At 52.0% G+C, this 27,435-nt stretch overlaps 1 protein-coding gene across 1 annotated transcript in view; it reads left to right on the top strand.

Annotated features, from left to right (window-relative positions):
- Positions 1-27,435, top strand: part of SKIC3 (SKI3 subunit of superkiller complex) — a 1,256,060-nt gene that overhangs the window by 717,486 nt on the left and 511,139 nt on the right. Inside the window, exons 28-29 of the mRNA XM_086960925.1 lie at positions 514-591; positions 13,904-14,028. Coding sequence (XP_086817051.1) covers positions 514-591; positions 13,904-14,028 — 203 coding nt within the window. The remainder of the gene's footprint in view (positions 1-513; positions 592-13,903; positions 14,029-27,435) is intronic.

Here is a 27,435-nt window from a genome sequence, read left to right as displayed (position 1 = left end):
AGTTTTTCTAGACCAATATGGCACCCTAAAGGATATTCATTAGGTGAATTAATTATCCACCAGGATTATCGAAGGTAAGTACGTTTTTCTTTATCAGCATTTTTAGTTTTGAAGCTTCAGTGGCATGTACTGCTCTTTAGTAACTATTACTACTAGTGATATCCTACCCAGATGGACTAATTTATGTGTGCTGTTTTTGTTAACTGATTATCATGTTTCCTGTGGTTTTGAGCCTTGACAGTTTTGAAGACAGGTGCTTAACATGTGTGATCGAGCAATTTGAATTGTACCTTTACCCTGGAGAAATTATTATGGTTAGATTTGGATAGGGTGAATTGCAATGCAACCTATTACTTCATCAGGGACTGTAGAATTATTTGAGTTGCATTGTACAATCATTGTATGTAGATTAATTCTCAAGGACTCGCACGCTTTATGGAAAGTAAAATGAGGCACACGTAGAAACACATATGTAGTTTTTAAAGTTTCTTTTTCTTTATTTTACTTTTCAAGGGCAGTTTTGCTATTGCAGAACAGTGATGAAAAAGAAAAATACAACTCTGCATTAAGAAATTATGGCAGATTGCTTTGGTAAGTGTATTTGTTTTATTGACTGTTAATTTCAGCTGTAGTGATACAGAAGCTGAACTTGACGTGTTAAGGGGAATGATCTACACGGCTGTGTGCAGTATTGATTTGGAACAATTATTGTGTCCCTAATTGCTGAATACTCAAGTTCTTTTGTGTGGTTTTATTAACTCTCCAGACATACCAGTTCTAAATTCCTTCCTAGATGTTCTGAGCTTTGTTGGAGAAACTGGTGCCGTTAGGAAAGTTAAAAAAAATAAATGTTATTGTTTTATTTAATAAATGAGCAACTACACTGTGAAATGGCGATACACAAATGCGTCCTAAAGCACAAAATGAAACAATACATTTCTTCAATCTACATTCAAGTTATAGTAGTTGCAATAGTTATGTGGGCTGCCCCTAGCTTTGTAGATAGGTTTCTCAAGTTTTCTACAACAGACCAGTTGCACTTGGCACTGGTGAGTGGGTCAGGCGACTTCCTATATCAAGCAGTAGCTTGCTTGGCTAACAGTTTTTCAATCCCTACTACGGTGCATTCCCCAACACATCCACCAATATCTTTAGGGATTCCCAGGAGTGCAATTTGGGGACAGGGGTCAATTGGCCCTTTTTATTATGCCACAGAAGAAGGACAGAAAAAGTGCCCAGTATTTTGCCAATACCATGTCCAGATCCTATGAAAGGTCACGTTCACGAGCATTACATCAAAAGCATAAAGGTGAGGGGATTTCCACCAGCTTGCCATAGACTGTTGTGGATAAAATATATGGTGTGTAAGTGATGACTTCATCTGTGCTGCCTACCAGATACCCAACCCGTTTTGAAAGGTCCCACTGTTCAAACACCTCCAGGGATGAAATGTGAAGAAGCCATGTACCCTACCAGCGAGCAGTTTCTTGTGTGGGCCTCCAGTTCCACTTGCTCCAACACAGAACTATCTTCCAGCACTGAAGAACCATGTTTGTGGTCTCTGTAAGTTATTCAGAAATAGCATTTTCAAGGCATATGAGCTGCAGATTGCACACTGTGCATAGATCGCCACCTAAGGTTGGGCCCGGATGGTTGCAGTTTGTTGTTGTCCTGAAAAGTTCTTTGGAAGTCACGAAATAGGTGACTCCTCCTTAGGACCACATTGAGCATGGGCATCTGCTCCATCCCCAAGTTGTTTTTTTCCGCCATCGGGCTCGACTGTGTTTCCTGCGCTCCAGTTTGGAACCGATTTTCGTTTGGCGCGCAATCCTCACCCAGTTAGACGGTATTGTTTCGATTGCGCTACATCGACGCGATTCTCTACCACTTCGAAGTCTTCGATTCCGGTCGCGACAAAGGTCTTTGGGCCTACCTAGGCCTTGCTTTCTAGCTCATGGAAAGAACGCCATTCAAGAAGTGTCCTCAATGTGGGTCGAAGTTTCCCCACACCGACCTACATGAGGTGTGCAACCTTTGCCTTTCACCGGAGCACGAGGCCAAAGACTGTTCGACGTGTGCCTCATTCCGCTCCAAGAAAACCATTCGGGACCGACAAGCTTGGAGAACTATGGCTCGATCCTCAGCTCCGATCCCCAACGACATCTTCGATGAGGGCGTCAACGTGCCAGAACACTAGCACGCCGAAGATAGTATCGGATCCTCAGATGCCTAAGACTCCGACGTCGAGGACATCACTCCAGCTCAATGGGTCGTAAGTAAGACCGTCGACCCCAACCCTTCCTCGACACCCTCAAAAAAGGCTTCGGTCACACCCTCCCCTTCGGGCCCGGGTGCACACCGAGACACCGCTTCCCACGCCCCGCCTTCGGGCACGGCAAAGAAGCCCACTAAGAACTTCAGGCGGCTCGGGCTCGAGCCAGCCTATTCCCGGTGCCAATCCTATACCGACACCGAAAAAGAAGCCATCTTCCTCTACTACGCCGACTGTTGCTCCGAAACCTAAGCACACGGCGCCGAAAACTGACAGCGGCTCATCGATGCCGAAACTGCACTCGGAGTCGAGTAAAAAAACGACCCAAGCGCCAAATTCACACGCGTCATAGCCGAAGAAACACCCGAAACTGAAAAAACAGGTTCCGGTAAAAGACATTGCAAAAGGACACACTCCTAAGCCAAAAGACTCGACACCAGCTACTGACTCGGTGCCGAAAAAACCCATGGAGCCGAAAACTTAAAAGCCGAAGGATTTGCCCCACTCAGAAGAACTTTTTACACCGGATCCCAATCAAAAAACTCTTGTAAAGGATCATAAAACCGGACAATTGACTCTCAGCTCCAAGAAGAGACCATTTGAGGCGCCAGCACCTCCTCCCCCTCCAAAGAAGAAGGACATTGCAACCTCTCCATTAAGGGTCCCTTCTCCACCACCTCCCCATATTGTTCCTCCTTCTACACCTCCTCCACCACATCATTCACTTACACCATCTACTAATCCAGATGACGATGTAGACACTGATTCTGGCGACATACGTGGGGGTGCACACGACCCTGCAGGCACCAATAGTCCCCCTCAGTCACCTAATCCATGGGATGATTACAACACCCCTGATGTGCCTTACGTCCCACAAGATGATGTATACCCTTTCAGACCTTCCCCATCAGAGGACACTATAGGGTTAAACCTACTAGTCCAAAGGGCTGCACAATATCATGGGGTGGACTTACACACCGATGAAGTGAAGGAAGATTTCCTACTAGACACTTTTGATAACGCACAAAGGTGTACTGCCATTTTACCAATGCTGAAAGGTGTCATATAGCACTCAACAGAGGTTTTTAAGTATCCTGTCAGGGCTAGGGTCATCAATCCCCGCATTGAGAGAAAATATAAAGCTGCCCCTGCAGACCCAGTTTATATTGAAGGTCCAGCACAATTAGATTCTCTAGTAGTGTCTAATGCACGTAAAGGTGCTAATTCCCAGACATCAGGTGAGGTCTCACCACCAGACAAAGAATCTAAGCTCCTTAACGCCTCCAGCAAGCGAACAGCGGCACAAGCAGCTAGCATCTGGCGCATTGCCAACACCAAGCGTTGCTTGTAAGATATGACAGGGCACATTACGATGAACTAGATTCCATAATGCAGCACCTACCAGACAAATACAAAAATAGGGCTAATGAACTTATAAAGGAAGGTAAAAATATCACTAATACTTCCATTCGTTGTCCCCTAGACGCTGCAGATACCGCCTAAAGGGTAATCAACACCAGCACCCTACTACGTAGACATGCCTGGCTACGTATTTCAGGTTTTAAACCTGAGGTACAAAACTCCATCCTTAATCAGCCATTTGATGAGACACATTTATTTGGCCGAAATGTTGACGTGTCTTTAGAAAAAATGAAAAAAGACACCGATACAGCAAAATCTATGGGAGCCTTGCAGCAGCAAGCTCCCAAACGTTCCTTTTGTCGCTCATCATACAGAGGCAACACAAGAGGCTACTCCTCAAAGTCCCTCCACTTCCTACAAAACCCCTTTTCAATCACCATTCACTAAGGGCTACCAGAGAGGGGGTTACAGGGGTAACAACAACAAAGGCAGAGGCAAAAACAATAACTCCCGCTCTGCCTCTACCCCTACCCAATGACTTTCCCCCTTTTCCCCCCCAACATTCCACTCCTCTGGGGGGAAGACTTCCACAATTCCTGCCTGCCTGGATCAACATCACATCAGACAGGTGGGTGCGACAAATTATTCGGTCAGGTTACTGTCTGGATCGAACATCTACCCCCCCACCCCAAACATACCACTCAAACAACGTCCAATGTCACAAGAACATCTATCACTGTTAAAGCAAGAAGTAATATCCCTGCTAGAAAAAAGTGCAATAGACCCAGATCCTCTGCACCAACAAAACAAGGGGGTTTACTCTCTATATGTTCTGATTCCAAAGAAGGACGGCTCTCTAAGGCCTATTTTAGGCCGCAGACCGCTAAACATATACAGATAGTCAGACCATTTGCACATGGTCAAACTCCAACAAGTCCTTCCGCTCCTGCTGCAAAATGACTACCTAATGTACAAAATGAGGGTCCCTGTGAACTGATAAACCATTATTCAAATTTATTAAGGAATTAGTAGTAAAACAATCAACACACTGTAAATTAATCACAATGAGTAAAATAATACAATTTATAAATAACAGTGCCCCAAAGGAAAGGGAGTGAAATAGCGTCATGCTGTGAAAAGAAGAAAATAGTGAGAAGGTAGTAATCGTGACAAATGAATATATCCAATTTCATTTGGAATTCAAACACTATTCAACGGCTTCAGATCCCTGAGCCCAATTGAGGGATCATTACATATCCCATTGGTGTAAAATTGTCTATATTGACACTGGTATAGGAATATCCAAAGTAATGCGGGCGGTGTCAACTGAGGAAGGAAGAAGGTAGCCGTCGACGTTTCGACCCCACGCTACAACTGTAGGCGTACTTGTGGCCTTACATCGGGGTCTTCATCAGGACAAGGTGTATACAGGGTGCACTACAATTTCTGTAGAAATGTAAATAATGTAATGTGACTATGGGGAAAAAGCGATAATGAATATCAAATTACCGTAGTGAGCGGTAAATTAAATGATTCAGAATTTACCATGGTTCTTAAGGATGTTTACTTGTGGTAATCAATAGTAGAATTAATTACATTTGTCAGATCTACAAAGATGAACAATCATCAGCTATTGCACTGTGAACTTAATTAAGTAAATACATTTCTCTTTCAATAGACAATACATAACTTATCAGCGTTAAAAACCATAAACACAAAATCCCGCATGGACCAGGATTAACCAAGATTCTATCAATAACAAAACTTCTAATCTTGAACGTCATATTGAGTATAGGTAGAGTACATTGCACTAAATTTTAGGGAGTGAACCCTTAAGATATTCATGGTTGGCACTTAAAACAGGATAATATAGGAAGTGAACCTATAAGTACTGTATAGGAATTGGGCGGAACCCTACTAGTTGGAAAACGAGAAGTTAATATGCTTACTTTATCTCTAATCATCATGTTCGCATATCGTCAATTCTCATATGGCATTCCTCATAAAACCAATCTAGTGAAACTCTGTTATTGCATTCGTCAGACCTTCATGTGACATACCTGCAGGTGAAGCACCTGCTTCTGCAACCACTGGTGAACCATCACTGATTTGGAACTCAAATTTCTCTCAAATTGTTTAAAGATCCAAGATGGGGGCACTGTCCATTCACTGTAAAAGTAGTTTGTTTAGCTGCATAAGTGTAAGCTAGCACGTGTTTCAAATCAACAAATCTGATTTTCAAAGATTTTGCGGCCCGGATGGAAGATCATCAAATGGCGTAACTTTCTGAAATTTTGCATGGCCACACCTCTTTGGGAAGGGGTACGTGCTGTTGGAGGTTCTGCTGAACTTATGTGGACATGAAACTCATTGAATAGTTTCCTTATTTCTCATGTACAAGATGAATTGTGTCCTGTAGATGCTTTGGTTTAAGTGGTAACCCATGCCAGCATGTTACTGCTATCAAAAAAATCAAATGAGCAATGACAGCACCTCAAAATAACTCAGTTTGCTCTCTGCATCTCAAATTGTCATCCATCTGTCTTTGGCTTTTTTTCCTGCTGTAATTCCCTTCTTTAAAGATGATGATAATTTACTGACGAAGCCTTCTTGGTTATAGCAACCACACCTTTCAGCTGCGGCATGTTCCATTGATAGTGTCTTTGTAGAGTAAAGATAGCTCATTTAATATTCTCTTGTGACTAAGGCGCTGGAAGCCAGCAATGACAAACTGTTCTCACCTTCGCTTTCCTCTTTGTAGTTACATAGTGTAAGAACACCGACTTGCTCCTGAATTGATCATGCAAGTGGTGTGTTTTATAACGGATGAGTTCCCAGGAAACATTTGAAGGCAGTGCCTGACTAAGATACAATATTCACTCTCCAAGAACAAAAACTTGAAGCAATAAGAATGCCTTTCACCGAAAAACCTGCACACGGCATCTTAAAAAAAAAAAGTGAAATAGATTTTCCTGGCCGAATTCACTTGAACTAATATATGCAGTCTTGAAGATATTTGCTATGCGGTAATACTTACCACTGTTGGACTAATATAACTTATAGTATTTTTTATGTATATGTCTATTACCTATATTTGTTGTAAAGCGCTCTGATACCAGCAAGGGTCTTGTTCGCCCTATACAAAACCTTCAAAATAAAATAAAAAAATATTAAAAATGAATAAACATGAGTTGCCGAAGTAGTCCGCCTAGTTCTGTTTTTATAGTACATGAGTAATCTGAAAGAAACACGTTAGTGTTAGATTCCTTACCTTAGAATATCCCCAGGCGTCAGTCTGGATCCGGAAACTTTTGCGTAGCAGTACCCTTGCGCGTCGGTAGGCGTCGTCTGCAGGCGTCTCCTGTGGCTCCGCGTCCGTCGTTGGCGTCGTGCGCCGTGATGACGTTGCTGGAGTATATAGACGCCGCCTCCGCGCGCTGACGTCAGTTTTTCTTTTTTCCGCGCCAGTGGACGCAGATCTGAAGAGCGGTACCCGGTCTTTGACCAAGTTTTCTCTAGTTATTTACTTCTTTGTGCCTGGTAAGGATGCCCGGTTTCAAGAATTGTGACGGTTGTGACCGCACGATGTCGGTCACGGACCATCACCGACTCTGTCTCCGGTGCCTGGGCCCCGACCACGACGTCGACGCCTGCGTCGATTGCCGGGCTCTGACTGGCAAAGCTAAGCTGCTCGAGCTCCGGGTGTCGGCCCCGCGTCGAGAGCGGTCTCGGTCCGGCCGGAGGTCCAGGGAGCGTTCGAGGGAGCGGTCGTGGAGCCGCGCCGGGCGCTCCGGAAGTCGACATCACTCGTCGAGTTCGTCAGGTAAGAGACACAAGAAGTCGGGGCGTCGTCATCGTACCCCCGACGCTCGCGCGATGCGGCCGGGGGTTCGGGTGACCCCAACCCCGCGGCTCCGCGAGAGTCGCCGGCGCGGCCTGCCCCATACCCTCAGGTCCCTGGGCAAGGTGCGACGCCTGAGGAGATAGAGGCGTTCCTCATGGCCATGAGGGCCCTATCTTCTCCGGCGGGTTCCACGGCGCCTACGGGCCCAGTGAACCCGTCCGGGGGCCCTAGCAGTTCAGCTGACCCTACCTCGACGCCGTCGGATGCTCCGACACCGGCGCCGCCGATTCCGGCGCCGCTAGGGCCTTCGGGGTCGGCGCCGGATGGACGTCCATCCAATCCGGCGCCGATTCCATCGGGGTTACCCCCGACGCCGCCCCCGCGCGACGCCGGTTCCTCGGTGCTGGCTTCGGGCGGCACCGGGGCTCCGGCGCCGGCTCCGGGCGGCGCCGTCCCCATACCCTCACCGAATCCGGACGCGGAGTCGGACCGGCGTCGCTCGACGCCGGGCTCGACGCCGATGGGGCCTGTCGACCCCGCGGAGCCGGTCTACATGGTTGACACCGACTATGGTGATGATGTAGAGTACGGTGAGGGCTGGGAGGGGTCTGAGGACCCTCTGTCACGCGAGTGTCAGTATGACATGGACTGGACAGGTGATTTGGGGGACGCCAGTGGTTTGGATGACTCTCCTAACCCTGGTTTTGTCTCTCCTCCTTCCGTGGCATCGGAGGAGGGAGCTGCCTATTCAGTGGTGTTGATGAGGGCTGCCAAGGCCTTAAACCTTGAGCTCCCCGTCGCGGCCGTGAGGCCTAACATCCTCACTGAGGTCTTCAAACCGCGGTCATGCCCACAGGAGCCTCTGCTGCCGTTTAACGAAGCCTTATCGGACGTTCTGTTGGGCACTTGGTCCAGGCCCTCTTCAGGTGCGCTTGTTGATCGGAACGTGGCCAGACGACACCGTCCTTGTCCGGACGACCCCAAGTTCCTGTCCACCCACCCCACCCCTGAGAGTCTGGTGATCCAGGCCTCTACCTCCCAGTCCGCATTCCCGTCGGCCCCGCCCGATCGGGAATCCAAGAGGTATGACCAATATGGCAAGAAGGTCTTCTCGTCCCTGAGTTTAGGACTGCGGTCTTGCAACACCGCTTGCCTCTTGGGCCGCTACACCCACTCTGTGTGGGATACGGTCGCGGAGCTGCTGCCAGAATGCCCCATGGAGGTGCGGGCAAAACTCGGCAAAGCTGTAGCTGAGGGCCGAGATGCAGCTAGATATTCTATTCGATGTGGTCTTGATACGACCGACTCGCTAGGCAGAGCGATGTCCACGACGGTGGCGATTCGTCGCCACGCCTGGTTGAGATCCGCCAACTTCTCGGCAGATGTCCAGAATACTTTGATGGACATGCCGTTCGATGGCTGTCATCTGTTTGGTGACAAGGCGGACCACGCGCTGGAACGCTTTAAGGACTCCAGGGTCACGGCGAAGTCCTTGGGTCTCTCGACCCAGCGCCAGCAAACGGGTTCGTTTCGCTCCTTTCGTGGCCACGGAAGGGGCGCCCCCACACGTGCTGCCAGCCACGCACCGCAACAATCACTTCAACGCGGTGGCGGCCGTGGAAACCGCCGTGGAGGCGGTCGGGGTCAACGGCGGGGTCAGGCCACATCTCCCCCCGCAGCATCTGCCTCAAAATCCTCCTAGTCCGTGCTTTCAGGCCCACGTGACGCCAGTGGGTGGCAGGGTTCGCCATCACCACGCCCGCTGGCGCACGATCACATCGGACAGGTGGGTGCTGCAAATCGTCCGAAGGGGCTACTCCCTCCCCTTCGAGACCACTCCTCCAGCCATGCCACCGCAGAACCACCGTGTGTCGGGGGACCACTTGCAACTTCTGCAGGAGGAAGTTACGGCCTTCTTGGCCAAGGGGGCCATCGAGCGCGTTCCTGGGCCAGAAGTAGGACGTGGTTGCTATTCCCACTACTTTCTGGTACCCAAGAAGGACAAAGGGGGCCTACGTCCTATCTTGGATCTAAGGAACGTCAACGGCTTCCTCCGGAAGGAGAAGTTCAAGATGTTGACTTTGGCTCAGGTCTTGGCTGCCCTAGACTGGATGGTAGCGTTGGACTTGCAGGATGCGTATTTTCACATCCCCGTCCTGCCGGCCCACCGGCGTTACCTGCGGTTCACGGTAGGCCAGGAGCACTTTCAGTTTATCGTGCTCCTCTTCGGCCTTACCAGCGCCCCACGGGTGTTCACAAAGGTGTTGGCGGTGGTCGCAGCCCATCTGCGCAGGTTAGGGGTTTCAGTCTTCCCCTACCTAGATGACTGGTTGTTGAAGGCGGGCTTGCCCCAGACAGTCGTCCACCACCTCCAGATGACCGCAGACCTCTTGCACGGCCTGGGGTTCTCCATCAATGTGCCGAAATCACACCTGTGTCCCTCTCAAAAGCTCCTTTTCATCGGAGCGGTTCTGGACTCGGCGCAGTTTCGGGTTTATCCTCCGGAACGGCGGATCCGGGAAATTCAGGCGTTGATTCCCATCTTTCAGCCGCTATCCCGGGTTTCGGTCAGGTTGACGCTGCGGCTGCTGGGGCTGATGGCTTCCTGCATCCTTCTGGTGCATCACGCCCGGTGGCGGATGCGGGCTCTGCAGTGGGACCTGAAGTTTCAGTGGGCCCAGCATCAGGGCAACTTGTCCGACCACGTCTTGATCTCGGAGGGCACTGCGAGACAACTGCAGTGGTGGCTTACGGACCGCGATTGGGTCAGGGGCAAGTCCCTCTCCCTTCCCCAACCGGAGCACGTTGTCGTGACGGACGCGTCCCTCCAGGGCTGGGGAGGCCACTTGGGGGAGGCGGAGATCAGAGGCATCTGGTCTCCGGCGGAGTCCCGGCTCCATATAAACCTGTGGGCGATTCGTCTAGCACTGAAGGCATTCCTCCCCTTTGTCAACGGGAGTGTAGTGCAGGTGTTCACGGACAACACCACCGCCATGTGGTACTGCAACAAACAAGGCGGGGTGGGGTCGTGGACCCTTTGCCAGGAGGCTCTGCGCCTCTGGCAGTGGCTGGAACGTCAGGGCGTGACTCTGACGGTTCAACACCTGGCAGGTTCTCTGAACGCCAGGGCGGACGAACTCAGCCGTCGGTGCTCGATGGATCACGAATGGCGTCTGAACTCGGACGTGGCGCAAGGCCTCTTTCGGCAATGGGGAGAGCCTTGGTTAGATCTATTCGCCATAGAAGAGAACGCGCAATGTCATCAGTTCTGCGCGTTGGAGTTTCCAAGACGGCACTCGCACGGCGACGCCTTTCGGCGCGAGTGGAGTTGCGGTCTGTTATACGCCTTTCCGCCTATACCACTTCTGCCCAGAGTGCTGAAGAAGATCAGGCGCGACCGGGCCCAAGTTATTCTTGTGGCTCCGGACTGGGCTCGAAGGTACTGGTATCCCGAGCTACTCAGCATGTCAGTCGGTCCCCCGATCCGCCTGCCCCTTCAGGAGGACCTTCTGTCGCAGCAACAGGGGACGGTCCTTCACCCGAACCTGTCCAGTCTCCACCTCCATGCTTGGAGATTGAGCGGCGGCAGTTGAGGCCATTTGACTTGCCTCCTGAAGTCTGTAATGTAATTCTGGCAGCCAGGCGTCCCTCCACGAAATCGGTATACGCCTGTCAGTGGAACAAGTTTGTGGCATGGTGCACAGCAAAGGCTGTGGATCCTCTTTCTGCCCCTCTCTCCGAGGTTCTTCTGTTCCTTCTCTCTCTTGCCCAGCAGGGCTCTGCTCTGGGCACTATCAAGGGCTACCTTTCTGCCCTTTCAGCCTTTCTTAGGCTTCCTGATCAGCCTTCTTTGTTCAAGTCCCCAATTGTAACGAGATTCTTGAAGGGCATCACACACATGTATCCACCTGTTCCGTTTGTGATGCCTCAGTGGGACTTGAACCTGGTTCTAACCTTTTTGATGTGTGCTCCCTTTGAGCCCCTTCATTCTTGCCCTCTCCGTCTCCTGACTTTAAAGACGGCTTTCCTGGTTGCCATCACCTCTGCCAGGAGGGTGAGTGAGCTCCAGGCTCTTTCTGTCAAACCTCCTTTCTTGTCCATCCATCCTGACAAGGTGGTTCTGAGGACTAGACCTTCTTTCCTGCCCAAAGTAGTTTCTGCTTTCCATATCGGGCAGTCCATCACCCTCCCTTCCTTCTTCCCGCCTCCGCATCCTTCAAAGGATGAAGAGCGGCTCCACCGTCTGGACCCAAAACGTGCGCTTTCATTTTACATGGATCGCACACGCCAGTTCCGGGTGGATGACCAACTGTTTGTTGGCTACGTGGGTGCGAAGAAGGGACGGGCGGTACACAAACGGACCATCTCTCGGTGGGTCGTTCTCTGCATCAAAGCGTGCTACTCTTTGGCTCGGAAGGAGCCTCCTGTTGGGCTGAGGGCCCATTCCGCTCGGGCCACGGCGGCTACTACTGCCCTGGGCCGGGGAGTCCCCTTGCAGGACATTTGCCAAGCGGCTACGTGGGCCTCGCTGCACACATTTGCGAGGCACTACTGCCTGGACAGTCAAGTCCCGAGGGATGGCTTCTTTGGCCGTTCTGTCCTCCAGGACATTCTGGTGTAGGAATGTATTGGTTCGCAGACCCACCACCGGGGTTGGTATTGCTGGGGTATCTATTCTAAGGTAAGGAATCTAACACCAACGTGTTTCTTTCAGATGAACAAGTTACTTACCTTCGGTAACGATATATCTGTAAGAAACATTAGTTAGTGTTAGATTCCTTACCGAACCCACCCATCCTCCCCGTTCTGCGAACTGATACCTAGGGTTAAGGACATCCCTTTCAGGGCCCTAGTTTCAAATGGCACCAGTGTTGGTTCTCTCATGGCTCTGCGTCTTCTGGCGCGGAAAACCTGTGTGCAAAGAACTGACGTCAGCGCGCGGAGGCGGCGTCTATATACTCCAGCGACGTCATCACGGCGCACGACGCCAACGACGGACGCGGAGCCGCAGGAGACGCCTGCAGACGACGCCTACCGACGCGCAAGGGTACTGCTACGCAAAAGTTTCCGGATCCAGACTGACGCCTGGGGATATTCTAAGGTAAGGAATCTAACACTAACTAATGTTTCTTACAGATATATATCGTTACCGAAGGTAAGTAACTTGTTCAACAGGCAAATTTTCATTATCAGATCCTCTGTGGTGCGAGGAGTTTCTCGTCCACACTCATCAACTCGCTTTTGTAGAAGCCCATTTTTTGGAAGCCCCCACGGTGTCAATAGCAACTGCAACAGTGTAAGATCCCTTTCCAAATTTCCAGAGTGGCATTTACACCACATCAGCAAGAAAGTGGCACTACACCCAAGCTTTAATTTTCCCAGCATCGGTCCCTTATAACCTTCAGCCACAGTATCCATGATGTCTCTCACTTCCTCTACAATCCTGCCAGGGCAGATGATACAAATAGCTGCTCTGTTGTTGCTGTAGATGATGGACTTTGGAATGCTGGAGCCTCACACAACTGCTCTCTTCTTGGAGTACTGCTCCATATTGTACAAGTGTACACAGCTTTCACCCAAATATTTCATTTAAAAGAGGAGGTGTTTTTACAGGTTTGTATTGTCTCTCTACTTTAGTAAATTGTAAGCCTAGCAAGGAAAATACTTTAATTCTTAACTGTAATCCAAATAATTCTGTCATTCACAAATATACTCCTGGAATGGACTACTTGCTGCGTTTTATAAGTCGGAAACTTGATTGAGATCTGGAAAACTACAATTTGATAATAGTAGTAACTTAATTTTTTATATATTGCTTTTAATGTAGTTCTGCCATTTTTATATAGTGTTTTATAATGCAGTTCTGCAATTCCTCAGCTCTGTGAATAACACTTTACTATTACCCATTTAATAATAATCTCATCCTGAAGATATTTGACTGATGGGGGACTGAGGATGCCTTAAATAGATTGGAAAGTGTGCCCTTCAGACCACTGCAGGTGTTAGCAGTGAGCATTAACTTACTATGGTCTCTGTTGCAGCATAAATAACAGTAAATCTTGATGACAGATCTAATGTCAGCAGCCCTATTTTGTTCTGGAGTGATATCTACAGGTGGGGATGAGAAGACTGTGCACCTACATGTATCATTGAGTAAAGGAAATTAACATGTTCATTATTGTGTGGAATGGATGCATGTAGATTGTCACTTTTCACTCCTTATGTTTCTATGACTTCTGCATACTACCTTGCTTTTGCCACATGCTCAGACTTACAACCATTAAAAAAGCAGGTCAGGTAGAACTAAACCATTGATTTGTGTCCTCGTGCTCATTGTCAGAAGTATTTACATTTGTGGTGGACTCTTCAATAGCTTTACAATAAGTTTTTTTAAAGGTTTCAGTAAACACTGTTTTTCTTTATAGCTCAACGGGACATTATAATAAAGCAATTCAGACTTACTTGTCTACCCCCGTGACAGAATTTGATGACATCACAGGGCTTGCACTTGCTTATTTCAAGAAAGGATGTTTACAAGAAAGTTTCAAGGGTAAAGCTCCACTGTCTTTTATATTCATACTGTTTAATAAATGTTTTACCTGAAAGATGAGGATGGAGTTCAGCTGTAGAATGCAGATGTTATATTTTTTATCTCAGTATCCAACAACCGTCGCCAAGAATGGGCACTGTTTTATCAGAAATATAGATCTGATAGCGACTACTAGCCGCAGATTCCTTAATATAAAATTATCCAGAATGCGTGAGACTCGACCCGGAAAACTTTTTGCCCAGCATCCCTGCGCACCGGGGGGGACGACATCAGGCGGCTCTGCCCAGGTGTCAACCGCATACATGATGTCAGCAAGGTCACATAAGTCCCAGCCAGCGAGCCTACGTCAGTTTTTTCCCTTTTCCGCGTGCAACGCGGATCCAGTTTATGCTCTGGGCCTGATTAGGCCTTTTTCCTTCGCTTTTGCGTGTGTTGTGGGAACAGTGTGCGAATGCCTTTGGGCTTTAAGACATGTTTGTCGTGTGGGCGCTTAATGTCTGCAACGGATCCTCACCTCATTTGCATGTGGTGCTTGGGGGATGATCACGGCTCCACTAACTGCGAGGCATGCCAACCGTTGAAGCCGAAGTTGCGGCAGGAGGCCCCGATGAAACTTCTCTCGGGTTCGCATGTCCAGATCGACTTAGTCTCCTCAATAGACTTCTGCTGAAGGTTTTCAGAGCGGCTGTCATTGCCGTCACCCTCATCCCTCTCCTGTGCTACAAGAGCGTCGCTCCCTGTAGGTAAGTGTTGCAGTTTGTCCCCGAGGGCTGGTTTCCGGCCTGTTGGGAGCGTGGGCTCTCCGCGGGTGATGCGATCCCGTGTATCGTCCCCCGATCCGCTGTTAACTGTGAGGGGGCATCGAGAGCCCAGATGGAGACCTATGCGGCGGCTTTGCAGGCCTCGCTGGCTTCTCCGCCTCTTCATTAACCTCCTGGAACATCGCCGGATTCCTTTCGCTGTGCGGGGCCCTCCGCGGTGTCGGCGGCGGCTTCGGCGCCGACTGGTTTGGATCCAGGTTCTGAGGGTCGCATCCCGAGCCCCACTCGGCCCTTTCAACAGGTGGTTATTCTGTCTGAGGCCGAGGTGACGCCGCTACGGCGCCTGCAGCTTCTGGCTCGGGTGGCGCCAAAGGGGTCGGCGGACCCCTCTCGTCCCGTTATGGGTTGAGGCTGGAGGGGATCCCCTGGTCCCTCTCCGGGACCTTCTTGTTCCTCCATGCATGCGGCTGCCTCGTCGGAGGTCGAGTCGACCTTGGCGGCGCCACAGGGGTCAGCAGGCCCCTGTCGTCCGCTCATGGGTCGAGGTTGGTGGGGGACTCCTTGTCACTCCCCGGGTCCCTCTTGTCCCTTCAAGCAGGCAGATGCCTCGCTAGAGGTAGAGTCCACCTTGGCACCGTCATGGGGGTTGGTGGACCCCTTTCGCCCTTCCATGGGTCCAGGCTGGCGGGGGACTTCTGGTTGCTCTCCAGGTGCTGCTCGTTCCTCTTGGCAGGCGGCTGCCTCGTCGGAGGTCGAGTCGGCGCCGTCTCTAGGCCACCTCTGCTCCAGCCTGTCCCCTGTCCCCGCCCACGCCGTGTGGTGTGGTGAAGACCTGTCCGGCGTCTCCTGTGGTGCTGGAAGACGACGACAACACCCTGCTCCAGGTTGCGGACTCCACAGCACTGGACAGGTGTCAGGTTGTGGTTTCGTCCTCGGACGCACCCTCTTCCCCAGAGGTTGGGCGCCTGCTGGTGTTGTCCACGCCGGAGTAGTGCCACCGGCTCGTGGCTTTTTCCCCGACATCATCAAAAGACGTCTCCCGGCCACGATTTTCGCCGGAGGAACCACAGGTCCCCCACTCTTCGGCGCCTCTTTCTCCTTTCCGGGCTTGGCTCTTCCCCGCTCGGTTTAGGGGATGGCTGCCTTTGTTTATTGCCGTCGCCTACGGAGGAGCTACTTTTTCCACCGCAGGGCCCCACGGAGGCGGGTGCGGCCTTCGCTTGCGCTGTTTCCAGGGCTGTGGGAATTTTGGGCATGGGGAACCCGTCTGGCCATTTCTCTGTGGATCATCTTTTGGAGGTCCTTCACCAGGGCTCTGGTGGGAGGGAGCTGCTGCTCCCCTTTGAAGGTTTGCTCCATTTTTCTTTGACGGGGACTTGGGGGCGCCCCGACACGGGGGATCCGGTGTCCCAACACCTTCTGCACCGGCACCTTCAAGCGCTGTGTGATCCGGTGTGCCTTTCCCTCCACCCTTCTGCCAGTTGGCCCCTTTTGAGGACTGCCTTTCCTTCCCTGCCATCGCTGTTGGCTCCCCCTTCACGAGATGCCTGCTGGTTGGACTCTTGGGGCCGCAATATGTTTGCCTCAACCAGTGTGGCCCCGCGGGTCCTTAACCCTTTGTGTGTTGGCCAGGGTTACATCTTGCTTGTCGGACTTGGCGAAGCTCCTTGGATCTGCAGCTTCCCAGGAGGGTGCTCGTGTTGACTTGCTGCACCATGCATTAGATGGCCGGGAGCTGGCGGCGTTCATTCTTCGCTCCACTCTAGACATCTCGGAAGTGCTTGGTCATGCTGTGTGTTTTCTGCGGTTGCCCTTCGCCGCCATGCTTGGCTTCGGGACAGGGTGTTCCCGGAATATGTTCGGGAATGGCTGGTGGATCTTCCTTTTAGATGGCACCCTTTTGTTTCACCCCCCGGCAGACTCGCCCATCCGGATGTTCTTGGTGGGGCTTCGTCCTCCTCCTCCTCAGTGACCTGTGGGTTGGTCTGGTTTCTGTGAGCCATTCTCTCGTTGGGGCGAGTCACCCCGGTTGTGTGATCTGTATGCTAAGTGTGCCTGAGAGTCCTCTTTATTGGGGCTGTGGCCCTGCTGGCTACTGGCCGGCCCTTCTTGCTGTGTGCTTTGTTGCAGGTTATTCACGCCAGGTTGGCCCTTTGACTAGGCCTTCTGCTCTTCTCTTGGCTGATTAACAAGCCTTCTGCTGGGGCTTTTACCTGTGGCTCTTTCTGTTGTCCTGTGCTGTGGAAGTTTCTTCCTAAGAGGGTTCCCATGTCTTTGGACTAAACCTACCCTATGTGGGGTAGTGGTAGCTGTTATATAGCTTGTTCTATGCTGGGAGTTGTGGTCGCCTTCGGGCCTCTGCTCTCCATGGCATCTATGTATGTTGCAGGTGCAATTTCCTTTTTGCTGGCTTTGAATGCCTTGGTGGCGCCACAGAGTGTTTTTTCTCTGAGGTTGCTGCGCTGCTCGTTCGGTCTGCCTGCCGTCTGCGGCCTGGCGTTGTGGCTCTGGTTCTCCTTCTTTTTGTGGCATGTGTGTGGGCCCCTCTCTGAGGTGTGTCCGGTCCCTTCTCCCCTTCGTGTACGCTTCGTGGGGTGTGTGCCCTTCGGCAGGGCTTGCCTTCCTTTTCTTTCCCTGGTCTCCTTGAAGCCTCTAGGTTGCTCCACGTCCTTGTTTTGGCCTTTGATGGAGGTTCTGTTGCCTTGTAGGGACGTGGGGTGCTTCGGCCTTCACTTGCCTTACCCTGGTTTCCTCGGTTCAGTGTAAACGGGCCCTCTTCTTTCTTCTTCCCACGCTCCCCTTTGGAGTCAGTGGTGTTCTGCTATTAAGGGGTTCTCCTGGCCTGGGGGGACGGGGTACTTCGCCCTGTCCGTGGGCCTGGTCCCCAGTGAGACCCTCTGTTATGCCCAGGCATGGGGGTTCCTCTTGCAGACCCTCTTTCCCTGGGGGTATGGCTAGCGTATCTATTCTACGTTAAGGAATCTGCGGGTAGTATTCTCTATCAGATGTACGAGTTACTTACCTTCGGTAACAGTGTATCTGGTAGAGACGATTCTAGCCACAGATTCCTTCATGGCTCGCCCTTCCTCCCCCTTCCTCTTTGGCCTGATCTTCTGCACTCGCCCCCCGGGGAGGGTGGCTATGTCTTCTGTGACCGTATCCCTTTATTCACCTTTGAAGGTGATTCATCATCTTTCTTGTACCTTCCCCCTCTTTTGCACATTGGAGGATGGGTTTTGGGGTACTTCTGTGCCCCTTTACTCTGGTTGTCCCGTGAATTGGGCTTGTCTTCACACTTTCCCTCCCTCCATCTCCCCTTTTTTGTTACTGAGGTTAGGGCCTCTCTGTTATCCTCTGGGTTGGGGCTCTCTGGTTGTGGCTGTGATCCTTGTCTATTCGGGGAGGTTGTTGTACTTTGTGCTGGGGTTGCCTTGGAGGCTGTCGTTCCTGGTTGTCTTGGCACTGGTTCTCCTTAATTGCTCATGGAGGGGGTTGTAGTCCTGCTACATGTTGTCATGACATTTTGCGTGTGGTCCTTGTCTCCAGGGCGAGGTGCTGTCTACATTCCTACCTTTGGGTGTTGCAGTGTGGTCCATGCTCCTTAGGGTGTTGTTCCTCCATGCCTTTTCTGATTTCGCACACTGTTCCCATACTCCCACAATTTTGTCTGATGGCTCCGTGTTGTGGCGCGGAAAAGTTCTCTGAAGAAAACTGACGTAGGCGCACCTGGGTGGGACTTATGTGACCTCGCTGACGTCACGAACGTGGACGACGCCTGGGCGGAGCCGTGTGATGTTGTCCCCCCGGCGCACAGGAATGCTGTGCAAAAAGTTTTCCGGGTCCAGTCTCACGCCTGGGGATTATTATTATTATTATTATTATTATTATTATTATTATTATTATTGAATTTTGTACCGCGCACGGTTACCATGGGGCATCCCAGCGCTTATAGAAACCAAGAGCAGGCTACTAACAGAAAACAGAGAAGCTACAGTTATTCTGGGAACAGATACGTTTTCAGATGTTTCCGGAATCTGAGAAGGTTTGGTTCGGACCGCAGCGAGAATGGGAGGGAGTTCCAGGCGAGCGCTGTATGGATAGAAAAACTCCTGCCCCCTGAGCGGGCTCTCCTGATTCTCTTAGTCTGAAGGAAATGTTTATTGTCAGAGCGTAAGGCTCTTGTAGACTTATAGGGGCGAATCATGTCCTTCAGAATAGCTGGTCCTTTCCCCTGTATGCTCTTGTGGGCGATGCACAGGGCCTTAAAGGTAACTCTCTCTTTAACAGGGAGCCAATGGAGTGCTTTTAAAGCAGGCCTGGCTGACTGCCTGGCCGGAACATTCCGCAGCGTTGACTCTGGTGCTCCAAGAAAGAGCGCGTTACTGTAGTCCAGGCGTGAGATGATTAATCCTTGGACTAACAGCTTCTGGGAGAGTTCTGGTAACAGGGGGAGAACCTTACGGGCCGACCGGAGCATTCCATAACAAACGCCCGCGATTTTCTTGGCGTGTGTCCTAAAGGACAAGTCCGGCTCCAGCCAGACCCCCAGGCTCTTGATCTCTTTTTTTGGGTCAGGCGGGGTGCCCATGCAGTTGGGCCAGCTGCTTGGCGAGAGGGCAAAACTTGAATGGCCCAAGATCAACAGCTCAGTTTTTGAGCAATTCAGTTTGAGCGATGACGTGGACATCCAATCAAACACATCTCTCAAGCAAGCATGGAGTGTCTCAGGCTGTTTCTCCAGCTGTGTAAGATTCACCACTAGCTGGGTGTCATCCGCGTAGCTTATGGTCTTAAAGCCAAACGGAGACACCACACCCTCCAGGGGTGCCATATACACGTTAAATAACGTGGGGCTAAGGGATGAGCCCTGTGGCACCCCGCAGTGGAGTGGGAGGGGAGGGGATTTTGCATTTCCTTCCCAAACCTCGAAGGTACGCCCCTCCAAAAAGGAGGCCAACCATTCCAGGGCCACTCCTGTGACACCCGACTCAGCTAGACGTTGTATCAGCACCCCATGGTTGACGGTATCGAAGGCCGCACTGAGGTCCAGGAGGATCACTGCCACTGATCCCTCTGCATCCAAAGTGTTTCTGGCCTCCTCTACCACTGCTAGCAGAGCCGTGTCCGTACCAGGGCCTGGTCGAAATCCCGTCTGGGAGTCCCTCAACCGGCCATTCTCCTCAAGAAAGTTTGATAACCGATGGTTCGCCAGCCTCTCGGCAATCTTACTCACTCCTGGTAGTAAGGAGATGGGCCTGAAATTGGCCAAGTTCTGCGGGTCCAAGCCCGGCTTCTTCAGAAGCGCTTTGACAACCGCACTTTTCCAGTCAGGCGGCACTGTCCCCTGAGTGAACGAGAGATTGATCAGATCGGTCAGGGGCTCTCCTATCGCCAGGGCGGCCTGCTTAAGGTACCGCATCGGGACAGGGTCCCGAGGTGAGCCACTTTTCATGCTCCCGAGGACCTTCAGTACTTCACCTGTAGATACAGGGCCAAATGACGTCAGTTGATTTTCCGACATGCTGAAGTCCTCAGAAGGGGGCGATGTTCCCAAGACCGAGGGGAGAGAACTAATAATAATGTCGATTTTGTTTTTGAAGTAGGTGGCTAATTCCAGACATTTTTCCTGTGGTCTATCATAGACAGGAGTAGGCTCAGGTGGTTTAAGAAGCTCCTTCATCACTAGGAAAGCTTCCCTGGATGAGGACGCAGCATGGTTTACTCTCTCCCCATAGAAGGAGGCCTTAGCAGTACGCATAGCACGTTTGTATATTCTAAGTTCGATGCAATATTTTTCCCTGCTATCTATCTCCGGGCACCTTCTCCATAATCTCTCCGCGCGTTTGCAGTTCTGTCTCAGGGTTCTGAGCTCTGGGGTATACCAAGGGGCAGACCCCATTCTCTTGTCCCTAATAAGCATCTTCTTGAGGGGAAGCACATGGTCCAGTGCATTGGTCAACCAGTTCCTCACTATAACATTTTCATTCACCGGGTCACAGCCCTTCTCAGGCTGAGTGTCCTCCAGACGGGCATTCCAAGTGTCTACCGGGAGCCTTGACCATGCCCTATCTATTCTAAATTCCCTGAGTGGGAGCGTGTCATCACACTTAATCTCCCAGTTAGCCATGATCAGTGAGTGGTCAGACCAAGGAAGAGCGAGGGGAGGCATGGCGGATATACCGTCATGTTCGAAAAGATGGGGTCAAGAAGATGACCTTTGACATGGGTGGCCCCAGTATTTATCAGTTTCATCTGCAGGGCGCTCAGCTCGCTCAACAAATTAGTAGCCCTAGGGTTAAGTTAAGTACGTTACGTTAAGTACTCTGCGGTTAGAATCGTCTCTACCAGATACACTGTTACCAAAGGTTAAGTAACTCGTACTTTGTGTGCTCTTAATTCAGTACTCTTTGCTCTACAATTAGATGGTGATCCTTTCTTGCCCTTCTTCATCTCATGATGATTCGGTTAATTGTTTTTACTATCAAGAATATCTTTAAGTTTATTATCATTGTGTGAAATTGCCCAATGTTAATTTGTAAATCTGCAAACTAAACTTCCCAATCGGCCAAACATTTTGAAATAATGGTTATTTTATTGAAGTTTATATATCTGAAAGAGACATGTTAGTGATAGATTCCTTACCGTAGAATATTCCCCAGGCATCAGACTGGATCCGGAAAGTTTTCTGCTTAGCAGTACCCCTGCGTGCCGGTAGTTGGAGTCATGCGGCTCCACATCTGTCACTGGCGTTGTATGCGCCGGAATGACGTCACGGACACTACTTAGGTGCCACCCATGCACTGGCGTCACTTCTTTCTTTTTCCGCTCTGAAAGCGCAGATCTGGATTGAGCACATATCTTTGTCTCCTTTTTTTGTCTCTTGGTCCATGCAGGGATGCCCGGCTTTAAGGCTTGCCGGTCGTCCCACTGTAATATGTTGGTGCCGGACCCCCATGATGTCTGCCTCTACTACCTGGAGCATGACCATGACTCCCCGGATTGTCGGGACTGCCGTGCCATGGCCCTGAAGGTCTTGTGGGAGCAGCGTCGGAAGTTGCTGGAGGTCCGGCATTCCTCTCAACGCCGCTCCCTGTCTAGGGGCCGTTCGTACGACCGGAAACGTCGCACCTCGGACTCTTAAGTCTTCCCCTTCAGATTTCGGTAAGCTACGCCATAAAAAGAAGTTGTAGAAGCGAGTTCGCTCTCTGACGTCTCCCCGTCGCTCCCCGGAGGCGAACGTGGGAGACAGACGCCCCGCCCCGGCAGCTCCACCGGAGCCTGGGAGTCCCGCGGCCTACCCGCTATACCTAGGTCCGTCGGCGACTCCCGAACAGGTGCAAGAGTTCCTTGCTGCCTTGGACCGCTTGGGCCCCGTTTCCAGATCCTGTTGGCCCGGCGGCCCCGCCTCTCGCGCCAGCCCCGGAGCCACTGGATCCAGCGCCCTCGGCTCCGGCCCCGGCAACACAAGGTGCAGCGCCGCCCTTGGCTCCGGCCCCAGCGCCGCCCGGCTCTGAGGACCCCCTTGCGTGGCAGTGTGACTTCGAGCAGGATTGGGTGGATGACCTTCAAGATGCGGGTGAACTTGATGTGTCTTCTGACCCGGGGTTTGCCTCGCCTCCGCCTACTATGGTGGAAGGCGCTTCTTATACTATGGTGCTGTGACGCGCCGTGGCGGCCCTCCACCTCGACCTCCCTACAGTGGCCCTTAAGACCAATCTCCTTACGGAGGTGCTCCAGATGGCGTCTAGGTCGTCGGAGCCGCTGCTCCCTTTCAATGAGGCCCTTACGGAAGTCCTCTTGGGTACTTGGTTGCAGCCGGTCTCGGGTGCACCAGTGGATAAGAACATCGCTAGTCGTCATCGTCCGGATCCTGGTGATCCCACCTTCTTGACCACTCACCCCATGCCTGAGAGTCTGGTCATTCCGGCCTAGACATGAGGGAGAGTGCCTTTCCCTCGGCTCCGCCGGATAAGGACTCTAAGAGGCTGGACCAATGTGGCAAGAGGTTGTTCTCCTCAGCCAGTTTGGGATTGAGATTGGTTAATACCGCCTGCTTATTGGGCTGTTACTCCCACGCAGTGCGGGATACGGTGGCGGAGTTTCTGCCTCTGTGCTCTTAGGAGGTCCAGGCTGTCCTTTCTCAGGCAATTGCGGAGGGCAAGGATGCGGCGAAGTTTGTCATCAGGTGTGATTTGGACACCTCTGACTCGTTTGGCAGGGCGATTTCCACAACAGTGGCGTTGCGGCGCAACGCCTGGTTGTGCTCCACTGGGTTCTCACCCGATGTCCAGAGCTCGCTCATGGACATGCCCTTCGATGGCTCCGGTCTCTTTGGCGACAAGGCGGGCAATGCCCTGGAGCGTTTTAAAGACTCGCGTGCCACGGCTAAATGTTTGGGTCTTTCCACGAAGGCCCCTGCCACGTCTGGGTTTCATTCCTTTCGTGGCCAGCGTAGGAGCACACAACCATGTTCTTTCACTAAGCCTGTGGAGAACCAGCCCTAGCGTGGCCACGGCTTCCCCAGGGGTGAGTCGGGTAACCCGCGAGCGGGTCAGTCTACCTCCACCATGCTGCTTCCGCCTCCAAACCTTCCTAATCCGAGCTTCAGGGGCGCTGGTATGGCCAAAGGAGAGCAGGGCAAACTGAAAATGCTCCTGGTCTACTAATCCGAGCTTCAGGAAACACCCCACGCCAGTGGGTGGCAGGGTACGCCACCACCTCCACCACTGGCGCAGAGTTACATAAGACAAATAGGTGCTGCATATTGTGAGAAGTTGGCCCGATATGCAACGTTCGCTATTCTAGCGACCGCTATGTATCGTTCCAACGACCCTTATGGTGTTTGGTTGTAAGTCAACCTATAGACCAGCTATCCTAGTAGCGTGGATACGAGCAGTCTAAGGCTAAAGACTCGAGAGGGCGTGTTAAGCCAGCTGTTTACCACACATGTACCCCTTGAACACCCAGTGAAAGGACACCACACAAGTGTTATGAAAATAAACAGGATATTTATTAAGAATCACAACAGCCCTGTACTCTTTATGAGGACAGGGTACTAAGCACAAACCAAATCTCTTTAGCAAATACTTCAAGTGCACAATTAAAACAAGTGTCCGAGGACACGGAAAGGTTAAGGTCTCGGGCGGACCCGATAAGACAAGTCGGAAGCGAGGGACTCGGGACCCTAGAGTAAGGAGGCTATGCAGGCACCGAAATGCCGAGTTACCTAGCCACGAGGGCTGCGGCTGCACAAGTCTTACAGGCGTCGGGGTCTTCGCTGACGAGCCAGGAGCCGGAAGAAAGGAGTTGCTGGCCGGCGACCAGTGCTGAATAGTTCGTAGAGATCCAAGCCTGGATCGGAGATTGATGAAACCTGAAAGCAGAGGGGACCAAGTTCGTACTACTAGCCAGTAGTCAGAGGGTACCAGGAAGGCACCGGTTGGCCGTCACCTCGACTAGGTGAGTGGGCGACGCTAGGCTCTGCAGTCTCACGGACCAGGAGGCGTTGTCGGCGACCACGGTGGAGGTGCGAGCTGTCCCACGAAGGATGATGCTGTCGGCGTCGCTGGGCCCAGGATGGGGCAACAAGCCTTGGCAGATCTCAGGGCCACGGGGTGGGCCTAAGATGGCGTCTTGAGTGGACCAGGAGGGTCCGGGGTGCTTCTCGCAAAGATGGAAGCAAGGGCCAGTCTGGAGCAACCAGACCAGCAGTGATGATTCTCGGATGTCGTCACAGAAGGGCACAAGCCAGCGGCGAGTGACCAGACAACGTGCTGAGCAGCGAGCAGAAGGGCCCCACGCAGATCGTGGAGATGCTGGGAGACTGCACTTCGGTGCTAGAGCGGCTCAGGGTCGGGGCTTCTCGGACCCCAGAGCACTCACCAGAGAGTTACCTCGATGGTCGTGCTGGTTTTTAAGAGCGTGCAGGTTCTGATGATGGCCGGTCCCTCGAGGTCTCGTCGCACCCACAGATCACAGCTGAGCTGATGACGTGGGTAGAGGTCAGAGGTGCCAGGGAAGCCGGTTCTCGTCGAGCTGGGCCGTCGGATCCTTGAGGAAGGACTTGCAGCAAACCGCAGAGTTCTTAGTTGGTGCCCGCTGATGCAGGGTGACTACTCCTTAGCCACAAGGGAGAAATCTTGAGAAGAGTCTTGAGTGTCCTTTCGTAGAAAGTAGTTCTTGATTCAAAGATGATCTAATTTGGAAGGGTCCCCGCTCCGGTCTTTATCCTAAAGAAAGGGGTGGGTACATGACTAGGTCCTGCCCTAAGGGTGGGACCAGGAAGGGGGGTAGTTACGCCCCTCTCCCCTGCCGGGCTTTCCCCAGGCCAGGGCTGTCGCCCCTGGAACTGGTTCTAACCGGCAGATGCGTAGTGAGCACCGGGGTGCCACTCCGCAGTCACCTTCTCGCCAAAGCCCTACCTACCCAGAATACACAAACCCTGTCTGGGACGGTGCGAACAGCGCCCTCGACAGGAAACCCTTTGTCCAAGTGCTCCTCGCTGGAAGGACTCCCAGCAGCAGGAGGTCAGACTTGTGTCTGTGGTGGCAGCATCCATTTTGTGGAGCTGAGGCTTCAGTTAACTTTAACCGGGGTTCACAGTTACGTACATGTCGTGTCCTTCTAGAAGGGTGGGATACTAACCTCATCGCCAGAATTGGTGAGAGGGCAGCACCCCGATTCGTATGACACCTTACTCGACATGCTTTGATAACGCGATACCGGAGTTACCGATATGGTACGCGTTATCATGGAACAGCTATTGGGTCTTGATCCCGCAAGCTGCAGCCGGGCTCGGCTCGGGCCTGAACCTAGCTCACACGAGCCCACGCACTCTGCCTTCAGGATTGATAAGGCCTGCCATAGGAGTGACTGATAGGGACTCGGGTGTCCATTGTATGGTTAGATATAGGGCTACTATACCTAAAGCGAAGGGTGGTTACACGTCTTCGCCCCAGCTGTCGTGCAGCCAGTTGTGTCAAATTTAAGAGGCCAGCCAGGGGTGGCATAATACATGCTGCAGCCCCTGGCGGCCCTGGGTACACCTATGCCCTGCGTTACGGGGTCTGATAAGGCGGCCCAGTACCAATTGGTAAATGCACCTAGGGTACATATCGTAATTTAGAAAGAGAACAGCCAGGCTGTGGGTCTGATTAGCAGGCCCACAGCCAGAGAAAGTCGTAAACCAGTGAAACAAAAGCAAAAAATCCGGGTGATCATAGGATTGCAGACCCTACTCTCCTACACATATAATATGTCAAGGTTACTCGCTCCCCTTTCTTTCCTCCCCTCCAGCCATGCCTCCTCAGTGCCACCGTTGTCGGGTGATCATTTGGCTCTTCTCTGTCAGGAAGTCTCGGCCCTCCTGGCCAATGGGGCCATCAAGTACGTTCCCAATCAGGAAATAGGTGTGGTTGTTATTTTCACTACTTTCTGGTACCCAGAAAGAAAAAGGGGGGCTTGCGCCCCTTCTTGGACCTCTGGGACGTCATTCGCTTCCTCTGGAAGGAGAAGTTCAAGATGCTGACTCTGGCTCAGGTCCTGACTGCCCTGGAGACTGGATGGTAGTGTTGGACTTGCTGGACGCTTATTTTCACATCCCTGTCCTGCCGGCCCACTGGCATTACCTGCGGTTCATGGTAGGCCAGGAGCATTTTCAGTTTGCCCTCCTCTCCTTTGGCCTTACCAGCGCCCCTCAGGTGTTCACAAAAGTGATGGCGGTGATCGCAGCTCATGTGCGCAGGTCCAGGGTGTCAGTATTCCCATACCTTGACGACTGACTGTTGAAGGCTGGCTTGCCCCAGGCATTCGTCTGCCACCTCCAGACTATGGCCGACCTCTAGCATTTGCTGGGGCTCTCCATCAATGTGCTAAAGTTGCACCTGAGTCCCTCTCAGAGGCTCCCATTCATCGGAGCGGTTCTGGATTCAATGCTGTTTCGGGTTTATCCTCCCGATCAGCGAGTCCGGGATATTCCGCTCTTTCAGCCTCTATCCCGGGTTTCAGTCAAGATGACCCTCCGGCTTCTGGGCCTGATGGCCTCCTGCATCCTGCTGGTGACGCATGCCAGATGGCCTATGCGGGCTCTGCAGTGGTACCTGAAGTTCCAGTGGGCACAGCATCAGGGCAACCTGTCCGATCGCGTCCAGATCTCCTAGGGAGCTGCACAACAGTTGCAGTGATGGTTCACGCACCGCGATTGGGTCAGTGGCAGATGCCTCTCCCTTGCCCAACCGGAGCACACAGTGGTGACAGATGTGTCCCTCCTGGGATGGGGAGGCCACATGGAAGAGGCAGAGATCAGAGGCATCTGGTCTCCGGCTGAGTCCCGGCTCCATATCAACCTTTTGGAGCTGCGGGCGATCCGGCTTGCAATGAAGGCATTCCCTCCCTCTGTCCGGGGAAGTGTAGTGTGGGTGTTCACGGACAACACCATCGCCATGTGGTATTGCAACACACAGGCGGGGTGGGGTCCTGGACCCTATGTCAGGAGGCTCTGCGCCTCTGGACATGGCTGGAACATCATGGCGTTACCTTGATGGTTCAACTCCTGGCAGGTTGTCTGAAAGCCAGGGCGGACGAACTCAGCCGCCGGTGCACAATGGATCACGAATGGCGTCTGAACTCGGACGTTGGGCAAGGTCTC

This window comes from Lissotriton vulgaris, chromosome 3_1 (assembly GCF_964263255.1).
Source record: "Lissotriton vulgaris chromosome 3_1, aLisVul1.2, whole genome shotgun sequence".
Lineage (NCBI taxonomy): Eukaryota > Metazoa > Chordata > Amphibia > Caudata > Salamandridae > Lissotriton > Lissotriton vulgaris.
This window is presented reverse-complemented; position numbering and strand designations above follow the sequence as displayed.